The sequence below is a fragment of the Camelus bactrianus genome, chromosome 10, assembly GCF_048773025.1.
Source record: "Camelus bactrianus isolate YW-2024 breed Bactrian camel chromosome 10, ASM4877302v1, whole genome shotgun sequence".
NCBI lineage: Eukaryota > Metazoa > Chordata > Mammalia > Artiodactyla > Camelidae > Camelus > Camelus bactrianus.
Genome location: NC_133548.1, coordinates 22,272,868 through 22,295,932, shown reverse-complemented (window position 1 = coordinate 22,295,932; position 23,065 = coordinate 22,272,868). Strand labels below are relative to the sequence as shown.

The following is a 23,065-nucleotide window of genomic DNA, read 5'->3' as shown; positions in this document are numbered from 1 at the left end:
CACTGGGGATGTAGCCAGCATACTTGTCTGGGGGTTGGCTCTGGCATCCAATGGGAGCTTCGCGAGGGAACACTGTCTGCCTGGGGGACTCTTGCAGCCCAGCGGCCCCTGTGGTCCTGGCTGTGCCCGCACCCAGTCTTGGGAGCCAAAACGTTCTGCCCAGAAAGCAGAAGGGAGAGTGGGAGGCCTCTTCCAGTCATCGGCAGCCCTAAAGAGAGAGACAGAGGCAGCCAGGCGGGCCCTGGAAACCGCAAGCGCTGGGCTTCAGCTGTGTGCCCTGGAGTAAGTTACTGAACGTCTCTGAGCCACAGAAGGCTGAGCACAGTGGAGGAAGAAGCTGCCCTGTTTCAGGGCAGGGCCCAGGCAGAGCTGCCACCCGCTATTTTCTGGGCCCATGGCATCACTCCAGAGGAGGAGCTGTTCGTGCCTCCCCTTCCCTTCTTTCTCCGGACCCCCCAGCCATGTCCTGGCCCTTGCCCTGTGGTGTGGTCGCAGCCTGATTGTCTCTTGGTCTCCCCCTTGCACGTGGCCCACGTTGCATCCCAGGCCCAGCACAGCCCTCTTCTCCAAGGGAGGGAGTGAGCGCACGGTCGGTGGGGGGCTCGATCTGTCAGCCCCTCCCAAAGGGGCAGGCCCACCTGGAGCGCCCTCTCTCCGCGACTCCTCCTCCTCTGAATCCCCAGAGCGCTCTGTCTGCAGCCCTGACATTCGCCACGTTGAGCTCGTTTTAACAACGATTTGTGGTCGGGCCTCCCAGCGGTCAGGGGCTCTGCTGTCAGCCCGGGGCTTGAATCCCACTTTTCAGCACTAACCATGATAGTAGAATGATTTAGCATCTCAATTTCAGGTTCCTTTTTTGCAAAATGATCAGGAGGAGATCGTGTCAGTGAAGCAACCCATTTTTTGCTGCGTTACCGAGTAGGTGCTCAGTTAGTGATTGCTCCTAAGACCCTACATGCCGTTGTCTACACACACACACAGACACACACACATACACACACACACACCCCTCCAGCCCTTGGGCAGGTCCCACGTCAGATTTGTGTTTCTCTTGCTCTCAGCAGCGAGCACAGCATCTTGCACAAAGCTCAAGGTGTATTTGTTGAAAGAAGGGGCAGCTGTCATGGGGACCCCCTCCTCCAGGCTGGCCGCCCTCACTCGGGCTCCAGTTCTCATCAGCAGCCCAAGTGGCCTCTCTTGTCAGTTGGCTGCTTGTTGAGCCTCCAGGGACTTTGGGCTGCTGGACTAACGGTGTGAGAGAGATGGACCGTCCAGGCACCCATCTGAGACACCTTGCTCGCTCCTTCTACTGGGCTGGGAACTATGGAAATCATCAAACAAATTCTCCTTTTCTCCAGAGATGCTGCGTGTGTCCACCATGCACGTCTATCCCCCAGGCCCTCGCCTTCCTCCACGTCCTGGACGCAGCCTTTGTTCTAGTTCTTTCCTCTTCCTGGATCTGCACGTAGTAAATGCTCACCAAACAGTCTGGCCCAGTCACCTGCCAGGCTGGTTGTAGGGTTCAGGCCACAACCTGGGTTTTGCAACTGCCCACCTAGAGTGCTTGCTTTTAACAGCAGCGGGAGAGAAGTGAATTGTCTTCAAGGGCATCTTTTTAAAGGATGGTTCTTTAATGGGGTCTGTGCTGCTTTGAACTCTTCCGCTGCTTCTGCTTTACAGTTATTGATTTCTGTGATCATAAAAGTAATACATGGTTATTGTAAAAATGTGGGAACATTATAGAAACACGCGGCTTGGAGCATCCAGGTACCCATGCTTCAGAGAGGACCTCTGCCAACGCCTGGCGTAGATCCTTCTGTCTTGGTGGCTCCCTTGCGTTTTGTACCCTATTCTTCCCCAAAGAGAGGGGCTGATGACCCAGCGCCTTGTCTGGCACCTGCTGGAGGCCGCGTGTGCTATTCCCTAACCTCAGAGAGCGGGCTGGCTCAGGGGCATGTCCTCCAAGGGCCGCAGCAGCACCCTGAGACTCAGTAGCAGGTAGCGGTGAAGGTCTGGGCGTTGTCATTTAGATTCTCAGAGGACGGGGCCAAGCCTCAGTCTTCTTCACCTGAACAATGGGGAGAATGAGAGCCATCCTAGTGTTTCAGAGGGAGGTTGGGACTCAGCAGTGAGACAGTGGATGGGAACACACTCAGTAAACTCTAAATTCTATGTATTATTATTTGATTTTGAGAAATAATTGCTGTTACCTTCAAACAGTTCCCTTGGGGCTGCAAGCCAGTAGTCTTGGAGACTTAGTCCTAAGGGTTAGGATTTCACTCTCTTGTCATTGTACATACATATATACGCACACACACGTATAGACACACATGGACACGTATGCACATATACCCACATATGCATGTACATACGTGCATATATGGACATGTAAACCGCCCAGTGATGGGGACAGCTGGACAGACACGGCACTCTCAATACAATGCCCGTCTAGGAGCACGAACTCTGGGAGCGATGACTGCTTGTATCAGGGCCTCCAGATCCAGGGGAAGAGGCGACAGTGAACCAGAGCAGCACAGGCCGTGTCCCCAAGGCCAGTCTGTGAGCTGCGAGCGCTGTCTTCCTGCCCTTCGGAGACTGGGTCTTCCCCCATGATCCTGTCTGAGTGTGGAGGGCACCCACGCAGTCAGGCCCTTTCCACTTCTCCCCGCAGCATGCCCTGCTGACAGAGGGATGCGTTAGGGGGTCTTCGGGGTCTCAGGGATGGGGGAGCTGTGGAAGGCAGTGACAGGCACAGTGGGGCGGGCAACTGGAAGGCCAAGAGACCTGTGCACTTGCAGGAGGAGGGTGGCTGAAAAGGAGAAGGGGCTTTGACTAGAACGCACCGCCCTCCCCTCCTCTGCCCTGCTGAGGTCTTTCATCTAGCTCGTGATGCAGACGCCTGAGCAGGAGGAGAGGCCGATACCTGAGCGGAGGCTTCCCGGGGACCGAGGGAGGCAGACTTGCCCCGGTCCCTGCCCCGGCCGGCCACACTGTAGACTTCTGGACCGGCATGGTCCCTGTGAAGCCGGGAGGGAGGAGGGCCTCGGAGCGGGGGTGTCGCTGGTACACACGCCTCCTCCTCTGGCTCTTCTCCCTGGCCTTCAGTTCCTTGCGCGTTCCTGTTCTTCTCCCTCCTTTCCGGCCCATCCTACAGTTGCCTCCCTTCTTGGGATGCGGTGGGGCCCGTGAGAAAGGTGCTTGACTTCTAGAGGCCGACACCTGTATTCTAGTCCCAGCTTGGCCGCCTCTGTGACATCAGGCGGCTTATGTAGCCTCTCAGTGCTTTAGCTTCCCCATCTGTAAAGTGGCAGTGACGGTCACGGTCCTACCCCGCTGGGTTGAGAGGATGTCGTTAGTTCAGTTATGTGAGACGCTCAGAGTAGCGGCTGAAGCTCTTCAATGCATGTGTGCTGGCTCTTAGTTTATTGTCATTCTGTGACCCTTCTTGTTACACCGCACCCCGCCACCCCACACACAGGTGCACAGGACAGCGACTTGGTCCTGACCCCCTCTTCATCTTCACAGAGGTCATGTTCACTCAGAGGGCCCCAGCCACTACCAAGGCCCAGGTGACTCCACGGTCTTCATATCCCAGAAGCTTTTTTTCTCATTATGAAAGATGCGTGCACGTGAAATGAAATTGGGGGAAAAATACATATGGATAAAAAAGAAGCTTTAAAAATCGCTAGTCATCCTTCTACTATTATCAATATTTTGATGTCTAGATCTCTTGGTTTTTATACATGTGTGGATGTATGTGGTGTAACCCCATTTTGTTGAAAAAAGGAGAAAATTGCATATAATGATACTGTTTGTATTCTGCTGTCGTCACCAAATATTGTGCTGTGAACATCTCCTTACGCTCCCTCAGTATTCTTTGAAAATACACAAATTTCTATCTTTAGCCATATGTCTTTCCCCAGCTTCAAAATTGCATATCCATCTGTGGAGGGGTGCATCTCAGACTCCGTGTGGCCGGAGGCGAGCTGCTGCTTCTGCCCCCCAGCCGCAGCCCCTCCCACTGTCTCCCTCTGCCTCATCATCTGGACCCCTCCCTGCCCCGCCCCCTCCCTGGAAGCCTTACTTGCTGGCTCCTGTGGTGTCAGGCTGGTGTCCCCAGCCCACCCTCTTCCTCACCTTTCCCTCGTCACCACCACAGCTCTAGTTCCTGCCCTGCTCACCTCGGCTCTGATGTTGGTGCTGATTTTTTCCACATGTAATCCATACTTACTTCAGAAAATCATGCATGAGCCTTCTTCCTGGCTCTCCCCACTCTGGCCCCTCAGGCTCCAACCCTGCCCGCTCCTGCCAGGTAACTCTTCCTGAAGCACAGCCTCCACCCTGCCCTTCGATCTGCAGAGCTACCTGCCCCCACTGCCCCAAGTCTTGTCTGAGGGGTCGCAGATGGTCCCACCTGGCCTTCCAGGGCCCTCCCGTGACGTGGCTCATCCTGCCTGCCTGGGCACGTTCTGCACCATTGCACGTCCTCAGTGCTCCAGCCGGGCTGTGGTGGTCTCTGCATCGTGCTCGGGCTGCTCTTGTTGCTCTGGACACTGTCACCCCCGCTCAGTGACATTGCGGCAGTGCACACACACATCGCCAAGTTCTTCCCTTGCGTTTCAGGGCTGCCTCTAAAGCTGCCCCCGAAGGGGGAGCCACCACCTCCCAAACTGATTCTGAGTTTCGGGCCCTCGCCCTCCCCTCCCCAGTTACAGCCTTCGCTGGTCTTTCTCTTGCAGCCAGGCGCCACTCCAGGGTCCGGCCCAAGGTCACTCTCCTGAACTACGCCACCCCAGTGGCCACCATCAGCCGGCCTCTGAACGAGATGGCCCTGACCCCTCTGACGGAGCAAGAGGGGGAGGCCTACCTGGAGAAGTGTGGCAGCGTCCGGCGACACACGGTGGCCAACGCCCACTCCGACATCCAGCTGCTGGCCATGGCCACCATGATGCACTCAGGCTTAGGAGAGGAGCCTAGCAGTGAGGACAAGGGCCTGCGCCTGCCGCCCAGCTTCCCGCCGCCCCACCGGCAGTGCTCCAGCGAGCCCAACATCACCGACAGCCCGGAGGGGCCGGAGGAGGTGGCAGCGGGCAGCCAGGAGGACTCGGAGCTGAACTGTGCTTCCCTCAGCTGAGCACCCGCCTCCGGGTCTTTTGGCTTCGGCCTAGCAACCAGGATGAGGGCGGCTTCGTCCTGAGGATCACCATGGGGGCTCTCCCTTTGGGGAATGCTGCCTTCTGCCTTTTCGGGTACAGGCCTGGTCTTAGTGCTCTATGGGAAATCCCCGTCATAAACCCCAACCCTTTGCGGCCACACTGACCTGACTGCCTAATGTTCACCTTCTGACTTTCAGTCTTGCCCGCCGGACTCCCCTCAGCTCCTCCTCTCTGGGCTTTTCCCCTCAGATACTGGACTATCTGATGCTCCCAACCACCTGCCCCAGGGCCCCTGGTGTTACTGTAGCAGGAGGTTGTCCAAGCCACACGCAAAGCCAGCAGGGCTGTGTTGGCAGATGGAGTTCCCCTCTAGGTTCTGGTGATACAGAAGCTGATGGGTGAAAGGAGGCGGGCGGGAGGTGCCCTCCTCCCTCGTCTTGTGTGGTGTGAAAGTAGCTGCAGCCCCTCCCAAGCCTGACTCTGGGGACGCATCCTTCGCTTTTAGAATTACCAGGAGAGAGTTGCCCCACTGGCGGGTGTGGATGCACCCTCACCTTTAGCCAGACCCTACATGCTGCCTTTGGCTCTGGGCCCAGGAGGGCCACATGGCTGGAGGAACCCCATCTTTGACGAAGTCTCAGTGTCCCCCTCTCAGCCCCCCTCCACAGCTCGAGGAACTAACCTCCCTGGTGGAGTAGCTGGTGCCTTCCTCCCTCTCTCATTTCAGAGATGGACCGTTTTCCTGTTGTGGGGGTGGGGCCAGCTGATACCCACCAACTAGTCTGTGCCTGGATTTGACTTGAATTTTTTAAATGTGCATCATTTCAAAAATAAATTGCTTGCAAATATTTACACGTAGGATCTTGCACCGCTCATTTCCCATGGGGTGTGTCTTCAAACTGAAAAATCAGCAACGCCCCCCGCAGGCAAGGAGACTGGCAGTGGTGGGCGGGGAGGAGAGGCTGCAGAGCTCCAGGATGGCCTGTGTTTGTGAGTGTCGCGGGTTATAGGAGAAGCTGCACTGTGGTAGGGAGAATCAGCTTGCCTCGTGAGCAGAGAGTCCTAGCAAGAGGGATGGCTCAGTGTTTCACAGTGGGGGGAAAACTGTGGCGACGTGGGCAGGACCTTCTGAAGAGATGTTCATTCCCTGTGGTTAAAGAAGTGCCCAGAGTGCCTGGAATTTCTAACCTGTGGGGTCTCAAGTTGCACTTGGGGGCAGCAGGCTTTGGCACTACGCTGTATAGATTCTCAGCACTGCTCCCTCTACTCAAGCCTGGGGTTTTTCTCTCCTTTGACCCCCTGTTCTGTTTATATTTGTCTGTTGGCCCCACGGATAACAGCTCTAGAAAAAAGAGAAGGCCCCTGGACCCTTCTGGCACCTTCTAGGTTTCCTGTTAGTCTTTGGAAACTTTATTTATGAAATGTCAGAGACGTGAGCCAACTTGGCTTCCATTATGGCAGGAGGTGACCGGGAGAGGATGAGGACAGTTTAAGCTGCCAGCAGGGGAAGAGCTCTAAGCTCATCTAAATCTTGACGGCATCTCCCTTCTGATTTGAAATATGACTGGAGTCGTGCTTTTGATGGCTTGTAATTTGGAAATTTTGTTTTAAAAGTTGTTTCATTTTCATCCTTCTAAGAGAGTGATGGATGAGAAATGTCCAAAGGAGATCTTCCTAGAGTCTCAGACAAAAAATAATCTCTATTGTATGTGTTGGATAAAATCCACAAATTCACTAACATGCATTAGCAAATGGAATATCAGGAGGTAACAACATGATGATTTATTTAACTGATGGCTTCTGTCCTCACTGGTCCACTTAGCACTTGGGACTTGTATTTATTGATCCAGGCAAGGTAATTAATCATGCTTGGGTTTCCTTTTTTAGTTTACAACATTAATGACATATGTTTTTAAATGCTTTTTCCATATACTAAATGCCCCTGATGAGGACAGCAGACATCAGTTAAATATGTAAGCTCTTAGGTTGAGAATGGGAGTGTCAGTACAGGCCCTGTGTACTTAATTGCCAATGACTGTTAGCCAGGTTACAACTTTACCTTTGATGCACACGCCTGATATTTGTATAGTAAATATTTAACACTGTACATATAAGGACTGTATTGATGTTTAAGAGCATTCTAGCCATCAGCGCTATTCCAAGAGCGACCGCCATGGTGTTTTTAAACACTCTTTCTCCTCTTCGTGAGATGAAGATTCATTTTTGTTATTTAAGCTAGGATCTTCCTGTGGCTGAGGTTTAATGACAGGAAACGATCATGGCTCTTAAACTCCGAGTGAGCTCACAAACCAGAAACCTCTCATGCTGCCGGTTTCCAAGACAGATTCAATAAACATCATTTTGTATGTGTTACCCTGTTCCCAGGCTGTGTGTCTTGACTGAATTTGCAAGTGCAGCGGGTCCGATAGATCTTTCAAGCATCCTGTGTGAGGAGCCTGCCTTCCCTGCCTCCACGTCCCATTTCCTTTTGCCCCCACCCCAGGGTTAGGCAGCAGCCTGACCTCAGGCAGTCTGCCCTGGGCTTTGCTTGCCATCCTTGTCTGGATTGGCAAGTCATTTCCTAGAGAAACAGCCTGTCTGTGGAGCTTGGAATATACTGAAGTCTGAGAAGGCAAGGGTTCTTCTGAAGCCAGCTTGGTCTCTTTTCCGGACTGTTTGCCCTGGAGGGAACACTTACCGTATATACTCGTGGACTGTCTCCTCACATACTCCCCTTTGGTTCTGTTTGGCAGAGGCAATCTATAATATTTTACTCTCTGCGTATATTCTCCTGGGAGGGCTGGGGCAGTGTTAGCCTGAGGCCTCTGAGGGCTGCGTGAGAGCCTTCAAAGAGGTGTGAACTGAACTGATTGAGAGTTCTGGAGGAGGTAAAGGAGAGTGTTCATATTTTCTGCTGAGCCTTCAGAGGCTGTAAGTATGACCTATGAACAGAAGTGTTCTGCCTCGGTAGTTTCACACCATCGGTGCCCCACCTGTATTCACTCATCCAGACACTCATCTTCCCATCAAATATTTGTGGAATTGCCACTGCATTGTAGACACGTTTCTGGGTGCTGGGGATGCCGTGATGGACAGATGACCTGGGTGCCTGCTCTTTGGGAGCTTACAGTTGAAAGGGGGAAGGCTGGCAATCTGGTCGTTTCAAATAACCAACAACACTGGGCAAAATAAAATGGCCAAACGCGGCGACTAGAGAGAGGGTGATGAGAGGGTGACCCAAGGTCAGGTGGATAGAGAAGGTCTGTCTGAAATTGACCCAGGCTGAGACCCGTGTGAGCAGGAGCCAGCCTTATGATCTGCTCTTGTTCCTGCTCGCCGCCGTAACACATGACCACGGATGAGTGTCTTAAAACAGCACGCATTTATTATCTAACAGTTCTGTAGGCTGGAAGTCTGACCTGGGTCTCACTGGGCTAAAATCCAGGTGTTGGCAGGGCTGCCTTCCTTTCTGGAGGGTCCAGGGAAGAATCCACTTCCTTGCCTTTCCCAGCTTCTCGCGGCTGCCCCTATCTCTTGGTTTGCAGCCCTCTCCATCTTCAATGCCAGCAACAGTGGATTGAGAACCTTACACACTGCGTCACCCCGTCCTCGATCCTACTTCCCTTTTCCACTTTTAAAGACCCTTGTGATTCCATTGGGCCCACCAGGATCATCTTCATCTCAAGATTTCTGTGGGCACTGCCTCTCTGCCCCCTCTGCTGATGTTTCAGTAGGAGAAAGTCCAGCCAAGTGGTGCTGGGGACCTCAGGAAGATGAGGCTGCATCTGGCGGGTGGGTGCTGGTCTCAGTGTCCAGGGACACTGGTCTGCCTGGTCTAGGGGTGTGTTAAGCCCAGACTCCCACGGTGACCATGATTCTGGAGTCTCCACTCAAATCTTCCTTCCCGACCCATATGCCTGCCAGGCCCTCATCATCCACTGTCTGGACTTCTACGGCTTGGTACTTCCTGGGTTTGTCTCCAGATTCCATTTCTCCCTATGGACACCCCTCAGCTGATGTTTCTAAAATGCCATCCCTGCCCAAAACTTCTCCCTGACTTCCAATAAAATCCACACACCTGAACTTGACTTCAGGGTCTTTCCCAAGCTGACCCCCACCTATCTTTCCTGCCTCGTTTACCGCTCTCTGGCTGTTCCTTGTCCCAGGATGCTGACTTCCGCCTCCGCCCCCTCCGCCTTGCTCCTGTGGCTCCTTCTGACTTATCCCGGTAGAAGGAGCACTTCTGCCTCTACATAGTCTGAGGTGCTGTCCTAGTAAGGCAAGGATGTGCAGGATTTCTGTTTGCATGCCTGGGGCCTAGCGGTACAGAGTGCGTCGAATGAATGAATGAGGTGGTGATAATTCTGATCTCTACCCACCTCTCCCAGGAATTTTCAGAAAGGACCTTCACCCCCCTCCTTTCTCCCTAGGTGGGGACCTTCCCTGTGATGCTCTCTAAGCATGTTCCAGCTGAGGCTGTGGGGGCAGGTGACCCTGTGAACACAGGTGGGGGCCAGGTCTGAGCCCTCCTGCAGCCCTGCCCCTTCCTGCTCCAGCCAGTGGCTGCCGTGTCCCTGCACAGTCACCCCCTGTGCACGGGGCTGCTGCTTTGCTCCTGAGCCAGCCACCTCTTTCTTGGCCCCTTTCTGTCTGTAGTGAGAAATTCCTTCGGAGCCTGGACCATGCGCCTGAGGGAGAGAGAGCCCCTGTGGTCTGAAGCAAGACTGAGCAGCCCAGGCCCACGTGCTCGGGCAAGGACATCCTCGTCCTAACCCCCGGCACTCACAATCCAGCACAAGGGCGACTCTAGTGCTGCTGCCCTGGTGTGCCCAGCTCTGTGCTGGCCCTCATGGCAACCTTGCGAGGCAGGCATCCTCTTGTTTTGCAGATGGGGAAACTGAGACTTGTGTTCCTTAAAGAGTAGAGCTGGGACTCGACCCCAGCTGCTTTCACCCCAAGTCCAGTGGTCACCCCTATCTATTCTGTAGGGTATCCTGGCTTGATAGCAAATGAGCATGCAAAACAGACAGACCAGGGGCATACTCTCCTCTGCCTGCTGCAAGGTGAGATGGTTTCAGGGTTTCCAGAAAAGTGCAGAAAACAAAACTGCCTCTCTTACTCTTCTCTAGGCACTTCTAGAAAACCTCCTAGCATAGGGAGTAGGGGTGGGGGGACCCTGGTGTCCTGGATAGTGAATTTCTTATGTAGAAAAGATTTCAATGAATTTTTTCAATGAATTGTTTATCTTTAAAAGTTAGTAAGTTTAAATTCAGCTTTAAAAATATTTTAATAAGTTTAATAATTAGTAATCATTTAATACATGATATAATTTTGTCTTTGAAATCAATATTCCAATTTAAGATACAAGTTAAAACTTTTAGGCTTTTAAGTTCAGCTTACAAATTTTATTATTCTATTTATAAGTCTAGAAGATTGTAGCAGTAATTTTGGAGGAGGCTTTGAAAAATGCGTGGTTCTATTTACAAGCTTAGCTCAGCACTTCAAGTGCTTTTAAATGCATTTATAAATTTATTTGTTGCTTTTTTAAGTACTTCAGTTTTTCTGACAGCATACAGAGTCTTCCCCAATCCTAAGTTCTTATAGAAACTAATAAATTAAACTTATAAATAAGGGAAACTTTAAGTGTTTTTATACTCTACTTAAACTTAGATGTCACCATAAAAAAAATCACAAGTCTGAATTAATTACTCAATTATACATTTTAAAGTGGAGCTATAAAACTGTCATTCTAACGGGTCTCATTCTCTTAAATATCATGTGTGTGAAAAACCAAATACGCACAGATTCCTTCCTAACATAAAAATATTTAAATCTTTCTCCAGTTAAGCCTAAATCTCTCTGGTGTTTTGGTTGTTAAACTATTGTCTCAGCTTGGAGCCTTTTCTGTATTTTGGGACGCTAGGGCTGGGATTCTGCACACCACACATCTGTCTTCTTAGCTGGGTCCCTGTTAGCCCTGCCAGTAGGGGGGCGCTAGAGGGAGCCTGGGAGGCTGGTGGAGTGAGATGAGATGCGCTCATCTCTCCTTCCTGCCTTGTCAGTGTTGCACTGGCAGTAGCTCGCTCCAGTTTACAAGTTTTCCTTCCTCCCAGAACCCGTCTCAGCATTCCACACCCCACCCCCGCCCACCCCAGAGCGCGCCGCACCGGTTGACCTGGGCCCTGCTTAGAAGTCCGCTGTCCAGCTCTCAACGCCCCTCCTCCAACCCTCTATACCTCAGTCATCCCCAACTCTTCCTTTTGTTTCCCCACTACCAAGGGGAGTAGTTGCTTTGTGTGGTTAATTCTGTGATTCCTCATTTCCACTCTTTGCCATTTCATTGGTCCAATACCTGACTAATAACTCTTTGTATTAAATCCTCTCTGTTAAAATGATGGATGTGGCTTGTGCCCCTGACTAGACTCAGACTGATGAGCAGGGTTGAAAACTACACATCCACTAAAGAACACAGTAACCATCTCAGTTAACCAAGGTTACTCATTATCAGAAATTTCCTTTGGATGTGAGACAGAGACCTGCAGACTCTGAGTGATTCTTCTCATGTAACCTAAGGAAACCATAGTATTTCAAGTAATTCTGGTGATTGTTCCTCAACATTTTTGAAATTACCAGTGAAGCCTACTTGATTCTTGTCAGCAGCCCCAAGAGACACTGGGTGCTATTTATGATCACTTAGTCAATGACTTCATCACCTAAAAGAAGTATAAGACAATTGCCTGCTTCTTCATCCTTCTGCCTTCAGAAGTATGCTTTCCCCACCAAGTCACTCATTAAATTGATTCTTAACTTCCTTGGTTCTTCTGGCCGAAGTCTAATCACCTTTGGGAAGAATCCTAAGCAGGCTCCTGAATTCTTTCATATTCTTAGGAACACATAACTTTTAACAAATACCCAAACTTCAGTCTGATATCAGTTAGATATCTCAGATAGCTTTGTCTGGGGTCCAACTTATGAGGTCATTCCATTCTTTGTAGACTGAACTAGGATCAAGTCAATTGCTTGCCAAAAGAAACTTCTGCTGCCCACTTCAAGGCTTTTGAGAAAGGGCTCAGTAAGTGGAAACAGCATGCGGCTTCTGGTTCTGGCCATAGGGAAATAGCTCGTATCAGATTAAACTTTCTGCCAAAATAATTATAAAAGCTGGATAAAATATATAAACCAGCTGTTGAAGGAACTGGAGAGCACCCAGTGCAGGCAGAATCTGAACTAGGATAATCCCAAAGAGAAGGGAAACAAATTAGGCAAAACTTCATATTCATCCTGGCTTTTCCAGAGGGTTTTTCCCCAAATCACTGGTAGGAGTGGAGGTGGGTGGAAGTCGGTGATAGCAGCAAGCAGCAGTGTTACTGGGCTGAGATCAGAATTTAAGGCTGCCAGAGTTGCTGGAACTTGAAGGGAGAATGATGGAGAGAACTGGATAAGGAATCTGCGTACTAGTTCCCTTAAGTTTTTGGCTAAATCCCAATCTGAGTATGCAGTGAGAACTCCAAGAAACCCAGCAGAAAACAGCAGCTGTTGCAGAAAGCATGCGGAGGAGACAGAGGTTCAAGTCCCACTGAAATGGAGGGACTCTGGCAAACATTCTGGGCTTTTGGTTGAGGCCCAGGAAGGGCCACATTCTGGGAGTAAGGGTTATGCCCAGTAGCAAGAAGGTAGACTAAAACAATGATTATCAGAAACTACATTAAATGTAAATGAACTAAACACTCCAATGAAAAGACAGAGATGGCCAGACTAGATTAAAAAATAACAACATGCTGTTTATAAGAGACACACTTTAAATCATAGGACACAGAATGATTGAAAATAAAATGATGGAGAACATATACCATGTAAATGCTAGCAAAAGAAATTTGGTGTTGCTAATTTAGAACTATGCAAATTTCATAATGATAAAAGGTCAAAAGAAAGATGTATGTTGTAATACATAACTTATCATTTATTAGTCATTAACTACATGCCAAGGACCACTCTAAGTACTTCATGTTCATTGTTTTGTGTATTCCTCTGAGAAATTTTATGAAGTAAAATTTATCATACTCATTAGATGAAGAAATTGAAACTCAAAGAGATTGAGCAATTTGCCTAAGATCACATAACTAGAAAACGATAGAGACAAGATTTAAATCTAGTGCTGTCTGACCCAAAGAGTTTTTAATCACTGCTTTGCTTTCTAAGCACCATATTGCTTGTGGTATGCTTGCCTGAACCAATTGGTGAGGCCCCTGAAAGCACAGGAGTATATTTTAACCTAAGGGGAGGATATTCTATGGGATCTCCTGGAACTCTGGGCTGGAAACCCTTCAAGAAATAAGGTCCTAAGATAGAACTAAGGTCTGCCTGACTCTCTCTTACACACACACACACACACACAATGTGCACATGCACGCGCGAGCACACACACACACACACACACAAGCTTCTGTGTAAATGCTCTGCTCTCCAAACACATGATTCCCCAAAAGGTACAGGGACCTTCTAGTTCATGGACTACTGCAGCCTGACTTCTTCGAATTTCTGAGGAATTCTCAAGAATCTGGTCTAGTTCAAGAATCATGTATCCACCCTTGATTCAGCCATGAGGCTGCTGCTAAGGAGTGCCATCTCACATGGCTTCAGATTTAACTGTTAAATCCTTCCCTTGGAATTGAAGGGGAGGGTTCAACAGTTCTCAGGGAAAAGGAGAGATGTGTCTCTGAATTCATGCATATGTGGGTAGTGGGAACCAGAGCAGAAAAACCCCAGAGAATCATTCCCAACCTGCCTCTAGCATTGGCCCTCACCTAAACTGCAAAGATGCCTGGAGGGGAGGACAGGTAACAGGCTCATGCAGAAGGGGCTGGGAGAGCCCCGAGAGAGTAGGGGACAAATGGGCCCATCATCAGGGGGGTGGGAGGGAGGAACTTGAAGGTAACCACAAATGAAGCATTTCCTAAAGTTGGGAGCCTGGGGCTGAGGTCTCTCTGCCCTTGAGCTATGAAGGGGAAATTTTATCTCACAGAATATTGTCATCAACTGCCAATCCTCTTTCTTCCTGGATAGGCACAACTGGAAAAGCCTACAGAGTAAACGGGCTGAAGTTTTGGGCTGGAAACGTAAACATCCATCAATTGATGAACGGATAGACAAAACTAGTTAAATCCACACAGTGAAGTTCTACTTGGAAAAAAAAAAAGGAATAAACTATTTATTGACACATGCTACATCGTGGACAGACTTCAAAAACGTCATGCTAAGTGAAAGAAGCTAGACACAGGAGGCCATATTATTGTATGATTCCATTTATCTGAATTGCCCGGAAAAGGCATATTTATAGAGACAGAAGGCAGATTAGTGGTTGCCTAGAGTGGGGAATGGGAATGAGGATTAACCAGAAATGGGCATCAGGGGTCTTATTGCAGGGATGAAAATGTCCTAAAACTGATTAATGATGATGGTAGCACCACTGATAAAGTTACCAAGTCATTTGAACCGCACATCTGAAATTGCATTTTTTTTTAAATTGTGATAAAATATACATAAAATGTGCCATTTTAATCATTTTTAGGTGTGTAGTTCAGTATCAAGTACATTCACATTGTTGTACAACCATCACCATCACCCAGTTTTAGAATATTTTCATCTTCCCATACTGATACTCTGTACACAGGGAACAATTATTCCCCATTCCCCCAGCAGCCACCATTCTCTCTCTATCGATTTCACTACTCTAGGCTCCTTGTGTAAGTGGAATCAAACGATATTTGTCCTTTTGTGACTGGCTTATTTTGCTTAGAATAATGTCTTCAAAGTTCATCTATGTTGTAGCATGTGTCAGAATTTCCTGCCTTTTTAAGGCTGAGAAATGGTCCATTGCATGTATACATCACATTTTGTTTATCCATTCATCTGTTAATGGACATTTTTTTCCATCTTTTGACTTGTGAATAATAATAATTGCTGTGTAAATATCTTGAAATCGGTGGGTTTTATGATATGTACAACACAGTACAACTGTTTTAAAACAAAAGTTTTCCAAAATTTAAAGAGCCAATACATGGTAGATGCTATTATTATCAATAACTTAAAGAGTGGTAAATTTGATCAATGAAGTGAGTTTTTTATTAAATTAAATTAATTTAATAAAAAAGACAAGTTCTTGGTTTAAGAAAAAAAAACTACAGAAAAGTACAAAGAAGAAAAGAAATATCTGTAATCTCACTTGAAGATACATACTGAAGGACTATTTTACAAAAATTACCAAATTTTAATTTTACTTGAAATTAGTAGGAGGAACTGAAATGAAATGAAATGAGGTTGTTGAACTTCAGATATTTATTCAGAACTGAGATATTCATTCCTAAACTAGTTCTCTAAAGACAAAAAAAAAAAGTTATGAAAAAATATTGAGGTTGACTTGGGACTCATGGTTTTTCTATTTCCGTTCATGTTTCTTAATGGTCAAAGTTTAATCTCCCAGGCAGACAACTGTTTCATAAAAATCAGGATATTTCTGATGTTTAAAAAAATATAAAGTACCTGAATTTTCAGATGAAAAACAAAGAAAAATGTTGAAAACCTTAGCAAACTTTTAAGATAAACTTCTAAGAGAAATTATTAGCAAATGACTAGTTTGTAAGCCAAATAACTACAAAGATGACAAATTAGTGACTTAAAAAGCAGGAGGCAGTGATTGTTGCTAGTGTCTAAAATAAATCCAAAGAAGTTATACATGAATTCTAAATGTTAGTTAGTTTTCTCCTCCCTCTGAATTAATTGGTCCTTGTTTTTGAATTTATCTGCTCCAGCCTGAATTTTCCCACCCAGAGGTGTAGTGTCCTATTGACTGAAATAAAATCACACAGCGTAAGAGTTGTGGGTTAAGTTCTATCTGGGGCAAAATAAGGACTATAGCCAGAAGACAGCATCTGAGATAGCTCTGAGGAGCTGCTCCGAAGAGGCAGGGGGGAGCTCAGGATTATATGATTTTAGTGAAGGGGGCACGTGCAGTCAGGCACACACTTAGGCAGAGGCTTGCTGCTAGTCACAAGGAGCAGATGTCACTGTTAATGATTTTAGTGCTTTTCTAGATATGAGGACACCCAAGAATTTGGGCTCATAAAACCTTCTCCTGAAAATATCTAAGTACCTGAAGGCCTATTCAGCCAGTTTTCTAGAGCCTAGAGCGCCTCATGCCTGAACTCCTTTCAGGGAGTGTTGGAGGTCAGCCGCTGCAGCACCTCATAATGTAACCCAGGCAGAGTTAGATGGCAAGTGCCAAGTTTTAGTTGGTAGTCCACACATTCCATGTTTTGCTGTCTTCATTCACTGTAAAAAAGAATTCGAAAATAAAGCAAAAAGTTGGGCCGTCTGTCCTTTCAAAGTCACACTGGGGAGTTATTTAACAAGTTCACCCAAGGATTATTTAATTTCCTGGGAGAATTTATCTGTGTTTGACTTTGCTATTTATTATTTGATTATAGCCCAGATACTGCAAAGTTACATGTTAATCTGTATTTTTCTTCCTGGTAGGAAAGATAACCCCAAAGGTTACGGCTTTATTAGCTTTCAGGACACCCAGTTTCTACTATAATTTAGCAATCTTATTCTAACTTTGTTTGTTTTGAAAATGCTTTTCTTGCTAGATTATATAAACTTTTTTCCCCCAAATGCTCTTGTAATCAGCTTTACCATGAAATGGTTCCATCATAAATTAATGAGCTAAACAAAACTTTTGACGCGTGCCCATTCTATACGTGAATGAGAGCATGATTTTTACCATTTTAACAATTATACTTTGATTTCCACTGACAGACCTCAGATCATACTCTCTTCCCAAATCCTGTGATTACTTTTTATTTTACAGAAGAGTCACCTGGGGAGCCTATTTAGATTGCAGATTCTCCAGCCCACTCCTCAAAAAGTCTAATTCTGGGGGTTTGGGGTGGGGCCTAATGATACGCATTTTAATCAGCAGTCCGGGAGATTCTGAGCCGCTAGCCCTCAGGTTGGAGGACACCGTGGGAAAGCCCCCCAGTGCACTGCCTGGTGGCTGTGGTCCTAATGCCAACGTGGTTCTCATTGTTCAGCGTGAACAGAGACGACTGTCGGGGGAGGGGGGCTGTTAAACGTTGAGGCAACAGTTCATCTTCCTAAACTTCTGTTTTGTGATGGCAGCTGAGCTCAGATGTTCCTCTACCCAATGGGTGTATCAGAACAGGGGCAGGGGAGCGGGGGCCACCAGCAATCTGAATACATACATAGACTGAACCTCAAGAAATTACTCATACTCTCTATTGACCTTACAAAAACGGTGATTTTGTATGGCTCCACCTAATAATTCCTCAGATGTTTCCAATTTGAAGCTGATATGGCAACCAACTGGTGACAATGACAGTTGGGACATGTAATTTCCAGTATTGGGGGAAAGTGCTTTCACTGGACTTAAAGCAAAAGCAAACAAATTAAGGACTCTCTTCCCATAAAAATGCATTATAATCTAGGGGGGCTTATGGGCTCCTGAAAAGGGCTAGGATTCCAGGTTAATCCTATTTTACGAATTTCTTTCTGAAGGCTGCATTCTTTAGGGATGAAGCTTTGCTGCCCCCTACTGCCAAACAATTCTTCAGCGGGGTTTGCTCTATTATGCCTGGAGTTTTGTAGGAGCAAGAACAAGCTGTTAGCTCACAGCAACTGGAGTCATCCAGTTCTAGGCAGGAATGGGCACCACGGGTGTATTTATTTATGATTCACACATTGCAATGAGTTATTGTTAGTACAGGGTGTAGGGGAACTTTGTGCTTCGATGGAACAGTGTGCACTGTCTAGCCTAGAGCACACCCTTCAGGGTTATTAGATTCCAATTCTAGGGAAGCTAGTTCACAGCTCTGTCCTGTAGATAACCAAGAGCAATGCAAAGTAATTCCTGTTTCTAGAAACACAAATTATGTCCTGTGGGGAGACGTTTGCATGACTTCCCTCCTCCACCACCAAGAAAGAAGCGAGTATTTGCCTCCATTTGGACATTCCTGTAAATATTCCTGGTCTCTAAGTGTGTCTATTATTTGGAGTCTCCTTTGAATGGGTTATAGCATCTGCCTGATTAAGAGTTAAAGTCTTTAACCCATGCTCACTCGATATCTGTATGAGAGCCATAATTTGACCCTTTCTGAAAATTATCCTTTAACAAAAGCCAGGATTCTATTAAAGAACTCTGATTCACATCTGGTTCCTTTCCTTGACAGCTCATGGTCTGATTAAGAAGACACTTAATACTGCCAGTAACTCTTTGAGATGTTAAGAAATCCGTCTCCTCTCCCCATATCCCACCTGCCTCATTCAGGTAGCACACTGCCTCTTTGCCTCAGGGGAGGTATACGGCCAAAGCAAAACAAAACAACAAAGGAGTCTGTAAATCTTTCTGGATTTTGTTTTCCTAAAGCTTCATTCCATAGAAGAACTTAGAGGAGCAGTGGAACAGGAGAGGACCACGCCCTGGAGAAGCAGGGGACGGAGCTTTCCTCCCACAAAACCATGAGGTCACCCGAGGCTGAGGGAGAGAGGGGCAGGAGCATCAGGACTGGGACCTGAGAGGCGAGGCTGAAGGGCCAGATGGGCTGAAGCCCAGGCTGGGAGGAACGAGAGCAAGGCATGGCCTGGAAATCCTCACTGACCCCCATGGACACTTGACGGTGTGAGAGAGTGTATGTGTGTGTGTGTGTGTGTGAGTGAATGTGGCCTCTAATCCACGGGCTATTTTAAATCCTCAGATCTTGATTCAAGAGGCAGGCTGCATTCTGATAAACTCCTCTGTGTTCTGGAGCTACATTTTTAAAAGTGAAGAAAAGAACAGAAAATATCAGAATGCATCAGACGTAGTAAAAGCAAGTGTTCCATAAACCTTTTGTGTCAGGTGAGTTGGTGTACATATAATTTATCTCTATTTAATTTACTGTGGGTAGTGAGAAAAAAGAAAAAAAGGACTGCAAAACACTGACCCTAAAAGCATGAAAAAACAATTTCAGTTCTATTAGTTTAGTATTCAGAAAAGTTCTTTCTGAGTTCTTTCCTTTTCTTCTTTCATGGTGGCTCCAAAGGAATGTCAGATTAGGTTGAAAATAAATTTTCCTTTCAGTCTCCTAAGTGCTCTAAAGGGAATGACTAGTTACAGTCTTTAAGCACGTTTGGTGGGGCTTTGTGTACTGCATCTAGACACCTCAAGTGAAATGACCAGTCAGGAAAAGGAACCTGGGGTTAAGACAAAGAGGCCAGCCCTCCTCAGACAGGGACTCACTCTTTATTTTTAAATCAACCTCTGCCAGTCAGGACAGAGCAGTCAGTGGGAAGGCGGGGTTAAGGAGGGGAAGAAATATTCTTCAGGATTTGGGGATCTACTTTTCAGTGCAGTTTTATTATTTCACTTTCAACAGTATAAATACTGTGAAGCTTAGACTCGCTGACTCACCTTTTTATTAAAATATACAACTCCCTACCCAGACCAAGCAAAAATTCTGTGAGTATTGCATCATCTTCTGCCAAGGCTACAATTGTCATTTTTTAAAGTAATCCAGCCCCTGCTGGTCCTATACAAAAGTTAATTTCTTAAATGTGACAACAGTGTAACAGACATTCATAAGAACAGACTAGAAGATAAGTGTTAAAATCAAACACAAATGGAGATCGCACTTGAAAAACTCCCTGAGCAGACAAAACCAGTTTAGTCATACAAGCAAAGCTTAATTTAGCTTATTTTGCAAGACAAGCGAGGCTAACTTGACCTGAGTCATTTCTTGCTTATGCCTCTGAAAATTATAAGCGAAACTTAAAGTGTTCCCCAAAATTGATATGAAGTAACCACTAACCAATTCCCTTTCATTTAAGAAAATTCTAATATTGTAACTAATAACTGTGAAGAATAAACACTGCTCCACACTAGACAAGCTGCACTGTAACAATGTCTCTTTGAGCCTCCCAAGTTTTGGTTTGAATGCTCCTGGTCTGCCAAGTTTTTGTGTAAGCAAGATAAACTTTGACCAATGAACTACTTCAGTGATTCACTGGTTTTACTTCTGCTTTTTTCCTGAACTTCTGACAGTGTCAAGAAGGTAACCCAGAATAGAAGTGGAATGTTTTAAAAAAAATTGATGGCTTATTCGGGGATTAATAGCAGTATTTCACTTTTGGAACTTTAAAAATTAAGGTGGAATTTTGTAAAGTAATTAATTACATGTCTTACCAGCTTTTATATTCCACTTAGGGAAATTGAGTCTATTTTAGAAGAGATAGGGGTTGACCCACAGAAAGCCTACTAAAAATGATTTTAATTGCCCCACAGTAGAGGTAGCCGTTACTTAAGAACTCATCCAGGGAGAATGCTAACTAAGGAGAGGTGGGGACAGCCACAGCCCAGGAACTGGGGAGAACCGAGACTCTTCATTTATTGCTTTGGGAATAAGATCAACCTGTTATGTGGTTTCACACTTTTACTTGTTTAGTTCCTTATTTTGGGCCTAATTTTGTTTTGCAAAATGCAGTCTTACAGGCCCCAGAGCAGAAACCAGAGCCTAAACCAAGGACTAGAATGAATCCTCATTTACTCTTTCCAGAAGGAGAAAAATACTAATTTTATTTCAAGTGAAAACTAGTGCCTAGGATCATTCTTTCCTCCCCAAATAGTGAGTTACAGAGTTTCCAAAATAGAACAAAGATAAGGCAAAAAAATCAAAGCACTCTAGTTGTTTTATTAGAAAACACTTGTAATAGTGCTTACATTTTAATGCCTGTATTTCACTTGAATTAAGAGTACCTTTTTGGATATACTGGTGGAATGCAGAGGCTAAGGGACTATCAACAACCGACAGGAGGGACAGGTGTGCCAGTCTGGCATTTGTTTTCTTCTAAATTAATAGTCAACAAGGGCCATTTAAGGAACTGTTTTGCTTATAACCTTGCAAGATGTGATCTAAAGTAAAAAGTCCAGAGCCTCTGTGAGACAAATGTGAATCTACGCTCATCACCTGGGTTTAGAAAGAACATGGCACACTCATCTACTAAACGGAGCACAGAGACCCTGCTTAGCCCTTGGTCGACCCTGCAATTCAACTGTATCCCCTGACGGAGACCACCTGAGGCTGAGCTGGCAGGACAGGACTGGCGCTCCGGGTTGTGTGTGGTGACGGTTGGGGGAGCAGTGGAGGGTGTGTGGCAGTGAATCAGGGTAACTCCTTAGAGCCCCGCCCCTCCACACAATCTGTTCTTAAACTGATCACAGATGTTCATTCTATGATTAATGTCCCCCTCTTTCCATCTTTGCATTCACCACCCCCCTCACAAAACAAGTTATTTTGAGTCCAGATGGATTAGGAAAACCACTCACAAATTTCACGGCAATAGTAAGTTCTAAGCAATAGCAGGCTTCTTGATGACACTCTAACCATGGCCCGTGCTTCTACTTTTCAAAAGTCAAGTGCATTTCATAGCTTGTCAAATAGAGAATTCTGAGAGCCTCCCTGGATCCAGAGTGTATTTTTTTCTTTTTAAAATAGTGTCTTTTTTAATAGATCCAAGCACTAATAAATGTTACCCATTACTTAATAATGTCTACATTTCAGATTCTAGCCCCCACAAGTAGATAAATGGACACAAAGACAAAGAGAAGTGATTTGCCCATGGTCAGACAGGAATAAAATCTCAATCTCTTAGCTCCTAATTTAGCGGTTTACATGCTAAATTACCCTGACTCTTCAAACCCTCTGGGAACATAATCTTAGAACCTTCTATAAGCAAAACGGGCCCAAAATTACATTCTCACCAGAGGAATTAATTGGATAATTTGTCAAGCGTGAAAATAACATTAGAATATTCTGCACAATTGATCAAGGGCTTTCAAATAATTCTATTGTAAGAAATATCCCTTCCAGCAAAATAAATAGGATTGAAATTCAGCATGACAGATTAACAAGTTTAAAACTAGCTTAAAGTAAGGAATACAATTCCAGCTATAATGCAAATATCACAAGTTTCCCCAAAGAGTTTAAAACCACTCGATTAAAGCTGTTCCATTATCTTAGCAACACAATTTTTAAAGAGAAATCAAACTTGAAGAAGTCTCATTAAAAGCAGCACATCTCTTAAGTGATAAGGCAAATGTAACAATGTTACTTGTGGATTCTAGGTGGTGGATGTTCACTGTACAATTCTTTCAACATTTCTGCACATTAGAACTGTTACGTGCTTCCAGGACCACTGACAGCATTTCTCTCCTGGAATACAGAAATCCACCTGCCCTTCCAGCACTGGCGTGCTGTTTAGCTCTTATCCTGAAATCGGTCTGGGACTTTGGGATAAATGCAATCAGTCAGCAGAGGCGAGGAGCTCTGACAAGAGGAGCGTCTCCCTTTCGGAGACAGCACTGCAGCACCCCAGCTGTGCTCTGTAGACTCCCGGGAAGCGGGACTGCACCGACCTCAGAGCCTCCAGCCCTGAAAGAGCAGAGCAGTGAGAGCTGTCTCTGCCCCGCTTCCTTCCTGTCCTAAAGGGAGGGCCAGCGTCCTGCTGACAGAGACCTGAGAGAAAGGAGAACCGCATCTCCTCATTCCTCAAAGTGGTTTCCCCATCTAGGAATTATTTTTCACTATTTTATAATTTTATAATGACAACTCAAAATTTTCAGGGAGGATAAAGCTTTAAACATTAAAGGCTTTGGTGACATTTAGTGAAACAACTAGGCATCTCCTTGCAAGTGTCTGACCAAAAGTGAAGGCTGTGACTGAACATTACAGTGTGCAGAGATGAATCTGGTTTGCTTTCATCAGGTCACATTTCTGGGCGCTGGAATTTGGAAGTACCAACTCCACTCTACAGACTCAAGGACAGTAACTGAAACTAACTACAGTTTATCACATGCACCC

At 46.3% G+C, this 23,065-nt stretch overlaps 1 protein-coding gene across 9 annotated transcripts in view; it reads left to right on the top strand.

The window, feature by feature from the left end:
- The window catches only part of PRR5L (proline rich 5 like), a 68,468-nt gene extending 60,933 nt beyond the window's left edge, over positions 1-7,535 (top strand). For all 9 annotated transcript variants that reach the window (XM_045524028.2, XM_074372163.1, XM_010964667.3 and 6 more), the window contains one exon: positions 4,740-7,535. In XM_045524028.2, the coding sequence (XP_045379984.2) occupies positions 4,740-5,134 (395 nt within the window). In that variant the 3' untranslated portion in view covers positions 5,135-7,535. The remainder of the gene's footprint in view (positions 1-4,739) is intronic.
- The last annotated feature ends 15,530 nt before the right edge of the window (positions 7,536-23,065 follow it).